Genomic DNA, 18380 nt, shown 5'->3' on the forward strand with positions numbered 1-18380 from the left:
TACAGTTTCTCATCCTCCTCGCAAAGCTGTTTCCCATCAGATCTAATCTAATGACTGAGTGATTCTGGCGATCCAGTAGCTTTTGAATTTTAAATAAAGAGCTCTGTTTCGGATGAGCATCTCTTTACTCCATATATGGGGGTGTCTCTTGTGACAATCCAAGAGCTATTGGCAGCTGTGTTTATTTGGTTATGAGGACAATAAGCAGAGGGCTTTGCAGACAAAAAAAGAACGGCCCTCAGCTAAATGTTTTGGATCGAGGAGGAAGCACGGGCTTTGATGCATGGGGATTCTCTGCATGGGGAGACATACTTTAACATGTGGGAGGACAAATTTGCTCATGAGCAACTGAGGCAGGACATTCACAAAGGTGTGTGTGTGTGTGTGTGTGTATGTGTGCGCGTGTGCGTGTGTGCGTGTGAATCTATGAGAGCATGTGTTTGCCTATGCGTGATTGAGAGCATGTGTCGGCAGTCGTTTGTATATAATAGGGGTTGTCCAATTTAAATAAATCATATATAGAAGAACATGTGTTTGGAGGAAGCGGTTACTGAAAAGAAGCTAAAAAATACATTTTGGGCTAATTCAACCCATGCCTGGAAATCTAACGGTATCTGCGTCACATTTAACAAGCCCCACTATTGTGTAGTCTAGATCAGTGTTTCACAATCTGGGGCTCGGGCTCACCTAAGGGGTCACAGGATATATCTGAGGGGTCCCAAGTGAAGTAAAAGGATATGAAAGAAAAATCTCTTTGGGGGAACTGCTCATAATTCATGTACACTTAAGGGATACGAGAGAAATTTGCTGATTTTTTAAAAACGTCTTATAATGCCCAATGTCACATTGGACAGATACTTCAGTAAGGTCCTTTTCCACAAAATGTAAGTGTATTCAGTTGAGGAGTCCCTTTTGCTGCCCCTTAGAAAGTCTGCTTACATCCCTGCTGATAGTTTTTGTTGGTACAACATGTGAGTTTGGGCCTTTGTATTAAGGAATTAATTGTTTAGCATGGAAAATCCACATGTCTCTATAACTAAGCTGCCACATTGGTTCAAATCCAGCTCTCTCTGTGAGCCCCTCCTTGTGGCTAAAAACGTTTATTACCACCTTCATCATCATAGTTGTTGCATGTCCATTGCTTTAATCTGAAATGGAAGTACTGTATGCAGTGGTGGAAGACGAAGTATTCAGATAATTTACTTAGTAAAAGTATCGATGCCACACTGTGTAAATACTCCACTACAAGTTAAAGTGCTGCCATCAAAACCACACTTAAGTGATTGTATGTAAGTATAATCAGCAAAATGTACTGTATCAAAGTAAAAAGTACTTGTTATGCAGAAATGTCCCTGTCATTGTTTTACTACAATTAAAAATCGCCAAATTTGGAGATGCATCGTTTTCACTGGACAAGAAGGGTATAAAACATTATAATCTAAAAAGTAACTTGTCATAAAACTGTCAGACAAATGTAGTGGAGTAGTAAACAACATTTGCCTCTGAGATGTAAGTTAGTGGAGTAAAACTATTTTAAAGTTGCACAAAATGTAAATACTCAAGTAATTAGGCTACAAGTAACTTGTACTTAAGTGCAGTAAATGTACTTAGACATCGACATTCTCCCACTGTCTGTATGAATGCGAAAGGAAGTAAGCTGCAGCGGATAAAATATATGGTTTAAAGTCGAGTAAATAGGGATTCAAACTAAAGAGTTTTAGCAGAAACAAACAGCATACCTTCAAACGAGCCCTCGATGACGTCATGCGTATTGGCCAATAGGAGGCGGCAATCTTGTCACGTTGGTACCTGTTAATACTCGACGGTTAGCAACAACGACCCGTAAACAAAACAGAGGATTTCATAACTTTTACTTTGATTCACAGGGAAGAATTCATTAAGATAATGACGTTTTTTTAATTCAAAATATTTCTGAACGACGTCTTGCATTTCTTTTTTTTTTGTTAATTTCCCTGACGACTAGTTTCTTTTTCCAAGTATGGTGAGTTTGACCTCGTCCCCTTCTGTAAAATGTTGACAACGTTTGACTGTCTGACCTTTGTTGTTAACGCATGCTATAGACCGCTGTAGGAGTCATTGCTTTTGTCCACGGTGCCCTCCAGAGACCGCTTGGATTAGGGGATTTAAACGGGCTTTACTTGTGTGCAGTGCTGTGGATAATATTAGTCTCCTGCAGCGTTAGAGATCCTGTGTCACTGTGGATCTGTTCAGCCCCCGAGAAAGACGAGACAACTGTCACCGCACGTCCTTCACACATGTACTTAATGTGCACAAACAATAACCTCTAAAATATATGATAGATAATTTACACCCTGGTCAAGATTAATAGCTCACCCAAATTGATTTTCAATATATTATGTAATGTTTGTTTCAGTAATTTGAGATCACTGAACTTGTGTTTACACCTACATTATGAGCGGTCGTATGACTCTTACAGATATCTGCTGATGTGTTGCAGGATCCTCTATACGACCTCTGCTTGGATCAGGTGTGCCGCAGCCTAGACGCTCTGTGCAGCAGGCGAGCAGACGGCTCCATGTGCCTCAGCTGGGCCCCAATTTTCCCACAGGAGATGGCAGACCAGTTACTGCTTAAGATGGCAGCTAAAGGTAGGCCAGGAGGACAGAAAGAAAGGCTCCTACATTATCAATATCGCCAACTGAGAGCAACTGCAGCTGCCAAGGGATGGTACCTCTGTGGCAAGTTAGTAGAAAAGGGAGCAATGATCTCACACCACGACAAATGTGTCTTACCTATGATCTTCAGTTAGTTATAATTCTTCATGCACATAAACAAAGACTATTTACAGCCTCAGGAGAGCATTATCCTTCACTTACCCCTTCATTTACATGATTATTAGTTCAGTGTAGACTACTATGGCAGGCTGAAATACTGCAAAAAGTATTTTCCATCAACATCAATGAGGCTTTACTGATGCTATTTTTCCTACAACATTCCTTCGTTTTCTTCTCTCTACAAGGGATACTGAATGACACAACCGTTGGGATTTTCCAAAACTGCAAAGAGCTCCGCCTGCGCCGAGCTTCCATCCGATGCTGTCCAGTGTCTGCAGAAGCTTTCCGCCTGGCCCTCTGCCCTCACCGGCTCCAGGAACTAGACGCCTCCTGGGTTCCTGGCGGCCTCAACGGGGCAAACATCATCTCAGGCCTGGCCTCCAACCCTGAGTGCAGATCCAGCCTACAGAGGTTGTCCCTAACTGGGCTACATGTGGACTGGGAGTCTCTGGTGGAGGATGGAGGGACCCGTGTTGGATTCAGCTCCCTGCAGGGCTTGCGAACGCTCAACCTTGCCAACACAGACCTGACTGATGCCGTTCTCGAGGATATCTGCACTCTCCCTAGGCTGGAGAGCCTGGACATCTCCTGCAGTGCCGTCTCAAAGCTTACCGCGCTCCTAGATTGCAAAAACACGCTGAGATCTTTGATCACCCACCAGCTGCGGCAGCTGGATATGTCGCCTGCCAGGTTGCTGTTTGTCCTCAGCCAACTTCACGCTGTCAGGCATTTAGACTTTTCAGAGGACCATTTTGCTGAGGATGACGGTGACGGGAGAGACGGGGATGAGACAGTGCGGCAGCTTTTGGATGGGAGTCCAAATATCCTCCCTTCCCTTGTTTCTCTAGATATCTCTGGACGGAAGAGAATCACTGAAGCAGCAGTCAGAGCGTTTGTGGAGGCCAGAGGTGGACTGGTCTTCTTTGGCCTGCTAGCCACCGGTGCCAGCTCCTGTGACACCCTGTCTTCAAAGAAAAACCTGAAAGTAAGGAGCTAGCATCGGGCACAGAGTCTGGATCCTCACATACGTTTCTCATTTGTCTTTGACTTGAGGCTCAATTTGTTTGTGTACGGAAAATGCCCGCCGCATTTCCTGCCTCTCTCTGACAACGCTGGTCTTCTGTGTATGTTCAGGTAACTGGAGAGGCTAATGAGAACCAGGTGTGCGAGGCCCTGAGAAGGTACAGAGACCGGGAGTGTTTCATCCGAGAGGCCCTCGTCCATCTCTACAATCTAACCACTGACATTGACAAACCACGGCCAGATTTGCTAGAGGTACTATCGTAGCTTTGTGTGTTTGAACAAAAGCTTTAAAGCATAGTTTTATTTGTTGCAGCGCAGGTCTTGTTATGGTCTTTTGGACATCATTTTTATGGATTGTGATTACGTTGTTCTCTCAAAGTAATTGCTAAAACATCCATCATTTAGAAAAGATTATCTAAGCCACTTTATTTCAAGGTCACTAATATATCCCCCTCATTGCAGGAAAACTGGGCACGCAAAAATATGTCAGACTGTAAACTGTGATTGATGTTTTAAAAAACATTTGGGTAATAATTTTGCTGCTCACCTTCGTAAATTAGGTTAACCTGGGGGATTGTTAAACCTGAATGATGCCGTTCCTTACCCCCGCAATGATTTTTTAGGATATGAATGATGGCCAAAACAACGATAATAGGACCCAGGTTGTAAGAAACAATGAATTATACTTAAATAATTGCCTTGTACAGTATAATGTTTTATTCTAGTGTTGCACAATATCTCCACTTATTCTGTGCAGGATGGGATGCTGTTGTTCACTAGTTACTCATTTATTTGAAAGGGAAATGTCAGAGATCAAGATTTCCTGGCAAGAAGACCTTTCCAAAAAAATAAACATACAGTATAAGCACGGTAATTCACAATATTTTATACATACAAAAAAATTAATTAAGTAGCATTTAAAAATCAGGTAAGGCTTGCACAATCAATGTATCACTATACAAGACATTTAATACATAGGCATATATATGGCTGCCCTATATAACTGACAATCAACACAATGTGAATCATTCTAATGTAGCATAACAAACTAAATGTAATAAGAGCAAGGAAACTCACTTTTACACTCAGACTATTGTTGCCAGTAGAAAGCCTGAAGTTCTGCTGCAGGTAATTCAAAGGGCTCACACCTGAACTCAATCCCAAATATATATATATATAGACTCTGATCAAGCCAGGCTCCTCTCACTACCTGCTGACAGCTGACAAATCAATCGATTTAAAAGTGTTTGTAACACATCCTCTTCGTAAACAGCCTAGCATTCATCTTCAAGCTTAGTTTGAACAAACTGTACAGCTAAAGTTAAAATGTCCTCTGACCCGACATTATAATTACTGTATTTAGTCGAGAGAGGGAAAGAGGAGGTAAAGAGGCTGTTTCTAGCAGAGCCTTGCTGATAAAGGGTACAATGGATTCTCACAGCTGTCCCATCACCGTCTCTACTGACAGGAAGTTGTTTCTTATTCTGAAGCACATGCGCTTTTGAAATAAACCTCTTGTTTGCTGTAGCTGGTGCTGAGTGGGATGCAGAGCCACCCCACCTCCCTGCACGTCCACCTGGTGGCCTCAGCGTGTGTGTTCAACCTGACCACTCAGGACCTGGCAGTGGCCATGCCCGTCAGCCTGATCAGCTCCACTGTCACCCAGCTGCTGTACGCCATGAAGACCTACCCCAACCACCAACAGGTCAGGGGACAGTGCTCAGTGTTTTCGATAACAGATCCATAAAGATGTGAGATATGATGAAGTTACACAGCAAATGTGGCACAGAGTGGCTTTTGCTATACCAGCTGGCGTGCCATTCATCCGGTTTTGACTTAATATTTGCTGCATTTGGGTACCACGCCCATTTTTCCACCATCAGACAGTATTTGTAGATACTTCACATAACCATATACACACATAAAATACATATATTTTTTGAAAACCATGGTTCTTCAATTGGTAAACTGTTTCCATCTCTGCAGGTGCAAAAGAACTGCCTGATGGCGCTCTGCAGTGACTACATCCTTCAGGATGTCCCATTTGACAAGTTAGTTATTTTCTCACAGTTATAATATATGGTGTACTGGTTCACGGTATAACGCAGTAGCCAACATCATCAGTGCACTCATAGAAAAGCCCCGCAGTGTTTTTCCACCAAATTGTGATCCAGCTAAAATATATTTTCTCTTGAAACGTTTGTGCCAAAAGAAATAGTTCCTCCAGATGTAAAAGTGCAGACCTGAACTACCAAGGCTTCTCTGTGCATCACTGGTATATTTGTGCAATACTGTGTCGCTTATATCCATAATGTGATCATGGTTTAGGTATTTAGCAGCCACGCTGGTGATTAACTGGCTGCGCAGTCACGAGGATCCTACCCTTCAGAGGATGGCTGTGGCTGTCATCTCCATTCTGGTGGCCAAGGTCAAGACACTGCTCACTTACTGTGCATTAGTCTGCTGCAGGGAACTAGTATGGCAACTGTTAGTCCCACCTGTTAAGAGCCCCGTGTGTCAGTCACCTCCTGTACCTCTGTGGCAACATAGCTTCAACAACAGTCAGGTTTACGCTTTCATTTAGTCCAGTTACAGTCTTCCTGTGCGTTAAGTATTCAATTTGATCTAGTTTGACATTTGGGACAATATGTAGAATTCAAAGAAGCACTCATCTATTATTACTTTTGCAGTTGTCCACAGAGGAGACCGCTCAGCTCGGCAAGGACGTCTTCATCATTAAGGTACATTAACACTTTCAGGGTATTTAGATTCAAACTTGCACAACGTCCCCGGCTTAGCACTAGATATGCATGAGTGTATTTCTAGTTCTCTCTCTCTCGGTCTTCCTCAGCCTCTAGATTTTCCATTACCTACCCTGCATATACACTCATTTTGTCACTGTCAACTCGTTGCTCCATGCACTCGTCCTTCACGGTTTACTGTTACTTCATTATTCAATTACACCTCTCTATATTTCTTTGTGAGCAATCAAGCTTCTCTCTAAACGTCAGTTGTTTTGCTTATTGCACAGCACATTGTAACAGCTGAAGTTAATATTTTCTATCTATAAATAAAAAAAAACTATTTTTCATTTTTGGCTGTTACATGTCTCCTCGTCCCTCTCTATTATTCCCCTCTGTGTCATGTTTTCACCACTCATTTACTCCATCCCACAGCAGCTGCTGGCTATTGTGCAGCAGAAAGCCATGGTGGGAGTGGTGGACTCCACTCTGAAATTTGCCCTGAGTGCTCTGTGGAACCTGACGGATGAGATGCCCACTGCTGCTCGCAATTTCATCGAGTGCCAGGGCCTGGAGCTGTACGAGGAGGTTCTTGAGGTAGAAGAGCCCCAGAAATACACTGAGACACATTAATACAGAAATGCACACACACACACACAAACATCGTCTCATGCTGTCCCTTTTTTATGTTGCAGACCTACTACACTGAACCTTCCATTCAGCAGAAAGTTCTTGGCCTTCTGGTGGGTTCAGTATGTCTTTATGTGCCGTTATTAGTCCAGATTGGTTTTTTCTTCATGTGTGCCACAGTACTGCATGACCTTTTTAGGGACAATTGCCAGTGACGATATTTAAAAAAAACAACTTTCAGGGGGTGTCAAGTGTCAATTAGGGGTCTCGGGCCCCGAGACCACTCGTATTACTGCTATCATTTGTCTCTGTGTTGCAGAACAACATAGCAGAGGTGGAGGTGTTACAGGCGGACCTTATGGATGGAGACCTGTTGGAGCACATCCTCAGCCTGCTGCAGGACAACCAGGTGGAGCAGCGGGTCCGTTACTTTGCAGGGGGGACTCTGGCACAGCTCGTCTCCAGACCAGAGGCCTGGACCCTGGACGACGAGCTCCGCAGCACCATACTGAAGCAGCTGGTGTGTGTGAGAGGCAAAGTTTTGATCTGCATTTAAAACTGAGTCAAATCCACCTTTGGCTCTTTTCAAAGTCTCTCTTTCTTTCTTTGCAGCATGCATCCATAATGACATGGACCCAACTCGAGAAAGAAATGGTCTCTTATAGGTGAGAGGAACTCAAACTGGACAAAATAGAAAGCATTTTAGAAGTAGCATAGCTTTTAATGCATTAAGCCATTCTGGCCATCAACATCAGACATGTTACATAAAACTTTATTTGAATTCACTGATTTGGTGTATATGATGACTCATTTATTTGGATATCTGCTGAGGTGTCAAATAGGGATTTGTCACACAGACCCTGCAGTACCGTTAAAAAGTCCAGACAATCACAAGAACGAATTTTAGAAATGTATTAAATTATTTTCTGCGAGTGGAAACTTACATTCCCTTGGTGTTTGATGCGAAAGAAAGAAATGTCCGGTTAATTTACTAAACCCCCCCCCCCCCAAAAAAAATGCTCAGAATTACTCAAAGTTCAATATTTTTACTCCGATCGGACCATCTCCTTGTTTCCACATTCCAGATCGTTCCGTCCATTTTGCTCTCTGCTTCAGACTTGGCAGCCCTCCGGAGTGCAGCTGTGGGCAGTCTGGGCAATACATCTGGTCTGCATTCAAAACAGTAAGAAGCATGACAGACTGCTGGGGAGATATTAGGGGGTGGGAGCACATGGGTGGTTTTATAGGAGTTGGCATATTTATATACATTCATTTGTCAAACAGAACTGCTCATGTATTACAGTACAGCATTTCAGCTGCAATGATAGTACAGACAATGTATACAAAAAAGGCTAAACTGAATAGTTTAAAGAGGTCTCCTTGGACTTTGAGAAACTGGGATGGACATTCTTAAATACCTTCTAAAGATTTAGAGTAAACTAGAAAATAATCTGCAGATTAATTAACAAAAATAATCATTGGTTGCCGCCCTCTACATATTGATGTAAAATAGAGCTGACTGTCACTTTCATCAGTACATTTGCCACAATAAATAGACTCAAAGACTTCTCCAGTGTATTAATGATCAAGTTATGGGAGACTATCTCTGTAATCTTCCATTTCCCTCATGTTGTTAATGCGTCTCTCCATCTGCTATAGCTTCACATTACAGCAGCATGATGGAGAAGGACGGCGTGACTGAACTTCTGAGGGCTTTGGCTGCACATCCCGACACACACAGCGACGTTAAAGGACTGTCGGACAGCATCTTGCGTGTAGTAGAGAAACACCAGAGTCACTCAGGGTCCTTCAACAAACCGATGGAGTCTCGAAACTCTTGACAAACGTGCAAAGAAATACAATTTTTGTTTATTGTTCAGCTGTGAGTAAAATCTGCTAAATGTGAGGTTGCAGATTCAGTATTGGATACAGACAGTTCACGTCAGTCAGCTTGAATTTAAAGTTCAGTGGAATAAATGCTGTACAATCTCTGGTTATAAAAAGTTCTTTCAGGAGGTACTTTTAAACTGTTGATGAATCCTTAAGCAAAAACGTTTACAGACAGGATATAAAGTCCTAATATTTTATCTATTCTGAGGTCAAATTGTTGTTTAGTATGAAAAAGTTTGACTGTAAAAAAAAAAAATTCTAAATAAACTGAAGTTTGAGACTAAAGCTTGTGTCGTAAATCATGCATGTAACAAACACAAGTCACTAGAGGGTGCTTTGGTACTGTAGCTTCAGGGCTGTTTTGGTCTTAAGATCCGTTTATGTAAAATATTCAATCAGACGTTTAAATTCAAGATAATACATAAGTAGCAATATACCAAAGCAACCTGAATCTGCTGTGTTTACCTTTTCTGTGCTGAGGGAAGTTCTCTCCCTCTCTCCTCCCTGGTATCCTAGATGCTGAATTCATTATATTTTATGTAATACAGCTGGAAAACTGCTCGTAGGCATCGAGTCTATTCTAAGTTGGCCTATTAATAAATCCTTCTGAAAAGTCAATTGACAACCTCTCATGAATATTTGAGTTTTACCACCATGTTCAACTTCTAGTGTCAAATCCGTTTGACATTTTTAACCCCCCCCCCCCCCCCAGAGGAATAGAAAGGATCTACTAAACTTCAGGTGCTTGTGATTCAGCCCGGTTAGTCATCTCATGCCTGTAATGTTAGAAAGGAGCTGTATAAACTATTCCACGGTCAGCATTTAACTACCGCTCCGGTGGGATCAAAGGTCAAGCACCCTATAGTGAACATGGTGTGAAGTTACCGTGTGAAGTTCAAGGCAAGAGTAGTGTGGGAAAATGCCACTCAACTGCAGTGTGCATGGTGACTTTGCACTGGTGTCGGGTGGACACGTGGAAAACTTTGCACGTGAGGTGGTAGTGTGAACAGAGGAGCCAAAGGGTAATAGTGGTGTGCATTTCCTTAATCAGGTCTTAAGTGTGCGGATCGAAGAGCCCATCAATATTCAAGTGACAGACGAGACTGGCAGGCAGAGAGACTATCAAATAGACGGGAGGAAAAACAGGAAAGAACTTTGAGAGCTTTAACACTTAAGGAAATAAGCTTTGTTGCTGAGTGTTAGAACAGATGATTAACGATCTCAATTTAGGAGGTTATGTGCACGAGTGTCTGTACCATGAGCAGCGACTTCTTGGAGCCTATGTGGTCACTAGCAACTGCTCCAACCCAGAAATAGCTCAGCAAGTAACCCAACTGTAAAACCACATGTTGGTGCTTTTACACCATTTGTATGGATTAAACAAAAAGTTACCATGCTTGTACATATGTAGCTAAATAAATCAAAGGTTAGCGTAGTTTAATAAAGACTTAAGGTAAATGGAACACCTGGCTCTGCCCAAAGGTTGCAAATTCCACCCAACACCGTGACTGCTTATCAGCAGGTTTCTAGTTTAATTTAAACAAAAACATTTAAAAACATCAAGTTTTGAATTTAGAAGAGACGCCACAAAGTCACTGCTCTAAGAAACGGTCACACACACACACACACATCCCCATTACAAGGGTGACGAGTTGTTCACTTTTTCTACATGCGCCAACGGCAAAATGGGGACAATGATGATGGTTTAAGAACTTAATCGTTTTGAAAATAGCACACAAGGCACGGACTCATTACTGCCCCAAAACAGATGTGATTCTTAGAATTAACCAAATGTTTTCTTATAATCAAAATCATTAAATTAGGCAAAGACTGGAGCTGCTGTGGAAGAAAGGGTTTTAATGGCCAAATGAAATTATTAAAACAGTAAAGGGAATGTCCCATGCACAGTGTGTGGGCCCTCACCACAGGGGCCTAGCCTCCCAACAACAGACGCTGCTTCAGTGAAGGGCAACTAATACAAGAATTAAAACAACACAGTTGGTTTGACAACGCAGGCAAAGTGATAGCCCGAGGAGCAAAACAGCAGCAAGTGAACCTACAAAAGGGAAAACTGGGATTAAGGCTCACCATGCTGCATACTAAAATTACAGTTTTAAACTGTGGCCAGCTCACAACTTCTGTATGGGGGCATTAACACATGGGATCACCTCAAAAGGTCAACAGGATAAAAATGGGGTTCGAACACATTGTGCACAGTCAACACGATCAAAAGCATCTCAATGTGTGCAGTGTAGAAAGGCTGACTTGTGCATGTGATGTGATGTGATTGCTTTAATTACATACCTGTTACACCAAACACTTCCAGCCAGGACAGGGGCCAAAAGAGTGAGCATAGGCCAACAGATGCTTTGTATAATCCGCCCCTAATTAGGTAATTGGTTGTGGGAGAAGCCAGACCTGGGGCTGCATTCACCAACACAACACATAATGATACTGTATTCACTTGCATTATGGGGAGCGTTCTTCACCATACGGATTAAACAAAGGAGAAATAAAGAATTAGTGAGGTTTCGAGGTGCTGACTAAAGCCAAACTAGCTGTTTCCCTGTGTTTCCCATCTTTATGCTAAGCTAATCCGCTGGCTGTAGCTTCATATTACCCTGACAGACCATACTGTCTTCATCTAACTCTCAGCAAGAAGGCACATAAATACATTTCCTATTATGTCAAACTATTCCATTAAGAGAACACGCCATGGAAAAAGAGATAAATTTAGAGCTCAGATGTTTATAGGGAAATTGACAGCTGCAAAAATAGGATTTATGGCCAAAAATATCTCGTCCAGAGATATATTAAGCATGGGAGGGATAAAGAGAGATAAGAGGAACAGAGTGAGTCAAAGGAAATAAAAGACCCTTTCATGCTCCAGGATAGTTTGTGAAAAAATTCCTCAGACCAATTTGCAGATTCCCTGTCTCAGTTTAAAATATCATTGTGCCGCTTTTGAGTTGGAGCTTAGTGTGAGTAAGCATCTCGTTATCTCACTTTTGCAGCCAGCTCTATTGGATTAACATAATCGTGAACTAGTCTGGGCACCCAGAATACAGTTATGTACAGTGCAACACATCTCCAGCTGTGAGAGTGTATGCATGTTCACTTGTGGGGCTGAGTTTGCAGTGTATTTGTGTATTTGCGCAGCTACGTCTGTGAGTTAACAAGGACCCAGTGTAGACCATGAGGCCGCCATACACATCTTGCGTTCACCAACACTAGACATAATGCTACTGTAGTCACTTGCGGGGAGCGCTCTTCACCACATATGGATTAAATACAGGACGAAATTAAGAATTTGTCAGGTTTAGAGTTGCTGATACACAGATTTGCATTTGTGAGTCAACAAGGCCCCAGTGTAGACCATGAGGCCGCCATACAGATCTTTGACTTGGATGCTAATTAGAAACCTGCTAACCTTCTAAAAAGGAAAAGCACATTCAAAGAGCAGAAGGAGAGGTCGAACAACAAGACAAAGCAACAAAAAAAAAAACACTTCTCCAGGCAGAACTGTGACGCACAAAAGGACGACCATCTCCTCTCAAATGACCTTTTATTGCTGGGGAAGGATACAGAGTTGGCAGGCCCCTGAGCCTGTGTGCAGATAGTATGTAACAGCAGTAGGACTATCCCTCTCTCTGCCAAGTGGAGGCAGGGGCTTCACCATCAATCAATAGCCACGTTCACAGAGGAGGGCTAAGCGGGGCTTGTTTTATCAAGTCCAATAGAAAACATAGAAACGAACACAATAACTTCATTAAGTTGAAATAAATCAAGCTGAAAAATCATTTCTGATAATAATCTGATGTGAGAATAACGGCGAAAGTGAGAGGAAATAATCTGAAGAAAACTGTTAAAAAGTTACTTTTGGCCTGTAATGAAGACCAGGCGTGTCTTTAATTCTCTCTGCCTTTGTGCGCTCCAGTGTGGGCAAAATGTGAAATCACAAATAATGAAAGCAAAGGAGGAGGACTCATTTATACACTGTGTGTTTACAATTGTAAGCATAGGAAATGTATTTAACTTAATATAAGTTGCGGCAGTTCCTTTATGATTCAGCTTAGCACAGCATTCTGGGAGGTTTGATTGTCTGACAGCTATTTGGTGCTGTCATCCATATGTGGCAGTGATTAATGATGAAATGTTCTTGAAATAACTGAAACCCATCTCCCAAGCACCAGTCTCTTGAAGTAATACCACTGCTCCCTGACTAAAGGATTATCTTCCTATTTTGTGTGTGTTTGGGTGTGAGTGAGTGTGTTTGTAAGCTGATGTGTGAGAGGGCTATTACAGTGGGTTAGAGCCGCTCTTACTTTATGTCACATCTCCCATCTGTGCCATTTTACAGTGGCTTGTTGGCCTTCAGCTCAGTAGATGCACACAAAGGTGCAAACAACCACAGGCTGGAAACACGCCTGCCGGAGCTTTTTGCATCCAATGGCTGTTTGCATTTCTGTCTATTTACTGAACTGGCTCGCAGTCACAGCTGTGCTACTGATGTGACGTTAACCAGCTGAATGCATTTCTGTCCTGAAGCCCATCCTGACCACTACCTCAGCCTTGCTTGTGTATGATGGGATAAACAAACATTCTCAAGCACAACAATATCCCTATAAGTACCACTGTATTTGTATAGCATAGTTTAACATTTTGGGAAATAAGCGTATTTCCCTTTCTTGCCAAGAGTTAGATGAGTCTGTACACTGAAGCTCGAGCCATAGCCTGGTAGCTTAGCTGAGCATGAAGACAGAAGCAGGAGGAAACAGCTAACAGTCAACTGTAGCCTAACCTTTTGTTCATCAATGAAAAGCAGAGCATTCATTTGCAGGATTCTCAGCACAAACTAGTGTACATGCCATGGCTCCATATTGTGCATTCATTTTACATTCAGAATTTGGACACTTAACTAAAATGGGGGAGGGTCAATGAGAGAGATATCTGACTCAAGGAAGTCAACGCTGCTGGCCAAGGAATAGTCCAGCACAAACTCCCTCAGATACATTTACATTTAGTATATTCAATGGATTAAACAGACAAGATAAGACAGTGTTAAATACGCTTTGTGTGGGTAAATTGATTTTTTACCTTTAGACCCGCCTGTTTCCAGTCTTTAAGCTAAGCTAAGCTAATCAGCTGCATAACATTGCAACAATAACAGAACAAAAAAGTATGGCATGTACACTGGTTTGTGAAAAACAATCCCATAATGCATTATTGATGCAAATAAAATGAAGCTCTAGCGTAAGTTCAGTCTGGAAGACTATACTCTTGCATGCCTAAGCCCGTAGTATATTTCTCATACATCTCAATCATACAGTCGTTCACTCCTCACGCAAGCTCACTCATCATTTTATTGCTGCCAAGCGCCAAAGACTCTGTCAAGACTTTATCATCACATATCATCTGTTAATAATAAATGATCTTTTCTTCATCTGAATTGTCTCTCCTGATTGAAATTACAGTTGGGCAACGGTTCAACGTTTTCCCTCCTGCTTCAAGTGGTAGCATGAAAGTTGTATCAAACGTCTTATCTCAGCCTTAGCAAGAAAGCTAACAAGCGTATTTCCCAAAACATCTAACTCTTTTACATTTTAAACTTCATGGTTTTGATGATGTGGGAAGAGGCTGGTCCGGTTCGTGAGAGTAATGCAGAGTTAGAGAGAACAGAGCACTTCTTCCACACTCACTCCACAGTGCATTGTACCCAGAGGTGATTTGTGTTGGAGTCGATTATGGAGGCAGAACTGATGCTTTTGTCTCTGCGTGTCTGAACACATGCATACTACATGTTGCCTGAATATGTTCTGGGTTTGCAGTGTGGGGGTGTAAAAAGTGCAGGATATTAAGGTCATCCGTTGAGTATATTATTTAAGCTCAGCATCTTCTGCTGCTATACAGTATCTCCAAGTGCCCATATAGAGCAAAAAACTGTCAATACTGAGAGTTTTCAGAGCCAGGTGTTTGCCTTGTGTGCAGAACACATGACCAGCAACTGTGTACATGTTTATTACTTGTCATTCCATCTGTCTCACTGTGCTGACATGTATTAGGGCAACCTGCTATCCTATTTCCAGGCCGCACCCTTGCCAGTGGCATCACGTGGCCTAATCAGTGTGGTTAGCAGAATGTAATACACCATACACGCCTAACCCATATATGGCTGTATCGTATGCAGCTATAGATAAGAATTTACTACACAGACCTCAATAGACGTACACATTATGCAATGCATTCTGTATATTCTTGAAGGTACCCATGCAAACATTACACCCAAAGCCATGAGAGCATCTCAGCATACTGCTTTAGTAGCAACTTACAGGTACAGTACAAGGGTCACTATCTTGCATTGACACTTTTGGCATCTAGCTATGTATGTCATGCCAGTAAGTATGTTTAGGTTGGTGCATGCAGAGTTATGCATACTGCCATGAGTCAAGATCACTCCCTTATATGAGGAGGGAGTGCAATGACACAGACATACACACGCGATTAGTTCCTCGCTGTCTTACATTAGTGGTGGTTGTAGTTGAAAAAAGATTACACTTATACCGAGACTGCCTTTTTCTAACACCACATTTTCACAAACTGCAAAAGGGAAAAACTCCACAATTGACATTTTTCACAGTAAACATTTTGACTTTTCATTGCAGGAACAGCACAGGTGTAATTAATACTTTTCATGATGCATGAGACCAGGGCCCTGGAGCCTGAACACCTAAATGGAATGCAGCCATCATTCATGTTATTAATTACACCCGTGCTTTCCACGGTATATGATAAGTCAAACGGTTTGAAAAAGGGTCTATAATGGTCAAAGCAGAAAAGTTATTTTTGCATTCAACACTGACACTTAATAACCAGCACGTGTGGTGTACTGTTGATGTACTGTTAGTTCTTTAGTGAAACCAATAACTTTATATTGGTAGTTCATTTTGGACGAATCCCAACAATGTGCACACACAAGCGCCAGTAAATGTGTGAAGAAAGGTTTCTCAGTAGTATTGCGGGTCACATTACAGTAAGACAACAGATTGTGTGCACCCATTCTATCTTCACCACATTTTATAATAAGTAAAAGTCATATAATGCCACAATATTAAGTGTTTTTAACATTTTGACTTGTCATTGTAGGAAAAGCACAGGTGTTACTCATAACATTACCAATGGCTCCGTTTTGTTCAAGTGTCACAGTAAGCCATGATAGTGTGACAGTGAGCCCAGCATGCAAAATAACCTGAAATTCAAGAAACTAAATTAAATTTAGCCATCATTTATTAAACCGTCATTCATTTTATTAGCTACACGTGTGCTTTTCTCTCTACCTTGCTGGCACTGCTGCAAGATATTACTATCATTACAGTAAATAGGACTTGCATACATCCCTCAAACATCACACTTTCATAATAATATTGCCTTTCATCCTTCATCTGTAACCGCTTATCCTTACAGGGTCGTGAGTGGCTGGAGCCAATCCCAGCTGACATTGGGCAAGAAGCAGTGTACACCCTGGACAGGTCGCCAGTCAGTCACGGGGCGGACACATAGAGACAGACAACATCTTCACTCACATTCACACCTATGGGCAACCAACAAGTAACCTGCATGTCTTTGGACTGTGGGAGAAAACCCAAAACTTGTAGAAAGTAAAATCTGCACAGTAAAATGAGGGGGGAAAGCAGCTGGTCCAATCACTGTGAGAGGATGTCCTCCCTCTCAGATCCCTCAAAAGTTCAATGTTTCTCTTAAAACAAGTATCACAATTATTCACACAACTGATAGTACAGATAGAATACACACACACACACACACACACACACACACACACACACACACACACACACACACACACACACACACACACACACACACACACACACACACATTGGAGCAGCTACCTAATGGTTTCTCTAGTCCACCAAGGATTTATTTTCCTCCTCCTTCCTAAGTTCGTAACAGTCAATGCCAGTGGAAAGTGAAGTAGTACAGCCGCCAAGTAAGTAAAAATATGAAAGTCTGTTGGCCTAGGATGTTGCAAATTGGAGGCAAAACAAAGCAGGTGTTGATATTTACCATTGTGGGCTGAAATGATTGAGGTTCCTTTTTTTCCTGACAGCATTCGCTGTCTTATTGCTCTAAAACTGTAAATTCATTAAACATCAGGTTTGGAGTAAAGTCTTTGTAAATTCACTCATTTTAAAGTGTAAATAAAAAGTGTAACTCACATGCTAAGAAAGTAGGAGTAAGAATGACTCTCAAATTATAAAACGTAGGATCTTTTGTATGAAAATCCTGTTTCCTTTAATGAATTGAATTAGCTTGTAAACACCTCATAAGGCTTTTTGGTGCATCAACTGTGCATGCAGAAGCAAATAGGACACTGCACTCAAACCCAACAGAGAGAGGCTGAAGTAGAAATCAATTATTACATTCTCCTGTTTACTTGCCATCCAGCAGGGCCCGCTGCCAAACCAGACCTTAGCAGTTGGCACATGCTGACTCTCAACTTCACAAACACATCTTCAACACAAATACCTCGACTGCAGTTTGTTTCTGGGCTACTAGATGAGGGAGGTGGACAATCAGTACAAAACCACGCATCACCGGACCAAAGATGGACACGCTCACATCTGCAGAAGCTCAGTCAAACGTGCAGCTACATGTTACACACTGGTGTGTGCATGCATGTGCACACATTTATTAATCTACACTGATAAAACTGCATTGTATAAATGCATTGAATCCTCTCCTTTCAGTAGAAATGAGTAGAAATAAGTAGAATGACCACACCACTTTAAATTTCACAAAGTGGCTGTGAAGCTACTGTGCTTGTTGCCATTATGGAGGTCAACCGGTGATTTTTGTTTTGGTGTGAAAACAAAGCTAATCAAGTAGGGTCTAGAAATAGATTGTCATATTTATTAGTGGCAGGTGCAACTATCCAATTTGTAACATTATAGGTACAAACAAATTGCATCATATGACAAGCTCGTTTCTCCTTTGTTGGTCACAGCTGGACCCCGATGCTTGTTAAAAGAATAGCTGGACATCTTATTCGCTGTCTTGCCTAGAGTTAGATGAGAAGATTAATAAAGTGGTATCAATCGTCTCATCTAACTCTTGGCAACAAAGTGAGTAATTAAAGTTCCTAAAATGTGAAACTACTTTGAAGTTGGTAAATGTGAACATTGATACTGTTACACAAGCCAAAATGAGTTGATAACCAGCTAAAACATTCTGTAAAGGTCAGAGGTCAGCTCGTGGCTTCGTA

At 41.8% G+C, this 18380-nt stretch overlaps 1 protein-coding gene across 3 annotated transcripts; it reads left to right on the top strand.

The window, feature by feature from the left end:
- The first annotated feature begins 1215 nt into the window (after nucleotides 1-1215).
- LOC306706278 (protein zyg-11 homolog) lies at nucleotides 1216-9373 on the top strand. Of its 3 annotated transcripts, none has more exons than XM_079173280.1 (14): nucleotides 1216-1289; nucleotides 2480-2630; nucleotides 3002-3801; nucleotides 3951-4091; nucleotides 5368-5544; nucleotides 5826-5890; nucleotides 6168-6267; nucleotides 6530-6580; nucleotides 7016-7177; nucleotides 7276-7323; nucleotides 7530-7730; nucleotides 7823-7875; nucleotides 8296-8393; nucleotides 8870-9373. In XM_079173280.1, the coding sequence occupies exons 2-14, from the start codon at nucleotides 2558-2560 to the stop codon at nucleotides 9049-9051; spliced, it is 2151 nt and encodes a 716-aa protein (XP_079029406.1). In that variant the 5' UTR covers nucleotides 1216-1289; nucleotides 2480-2557; the 3' UTR covers nucleotides 9052-9373. The 3 variants fall into 3 exon arrangements, with proteins under 3 accessions (XP_079029406.1, XP_079029404.1, XP_079029405.1); XM_079173278.1 differs by lacking the exon at nucleotides 1216-1289 and adding an exon at nucleotides 1860-2002; XM_079173279.1 differs by lacking the exon at nucleotides 1216-1289 and adding an exon at nucleotides 1860-2002 and having other exon boundaries at nucleotides 7019-7177.
- The last annotated feature ends 9007 nt before the right edge of the window (nucleotides 9374-18380 follow it).

The sequence above is a fragment of the Pholis gunnellus genome (assembly GCF_910591455.1).
Source record: "Pholis gunnellus genome assembly, chromosome: 14".
Taxonomy (NCBI): Eukaryota; Metazoa; Chordata; class Actinopteri; order Perciformes; family Pholidae; genus Pholis; species Pholis gunnellus.

Excerpts from the sequence above, each read along its gene's own strand:
- LOC306706278 (XM_079173278.1), top strand. Across the intron at positions 5,545-5,825 it reads CCTACCCCAACCACCAACAG|GTGCAAAAGAACTGCCTGAT; the intron begins GTCAGGGGACAG and ends CCATCTCTGCAG. Across the intron at positions 7,876-8,295 it reads AAAGAAATGGTCTCTTATAG|ATCGTTCCGTCCATTTTGCT; the intron begins GTGAGAGGAACT and ends TCCACATTCCAG.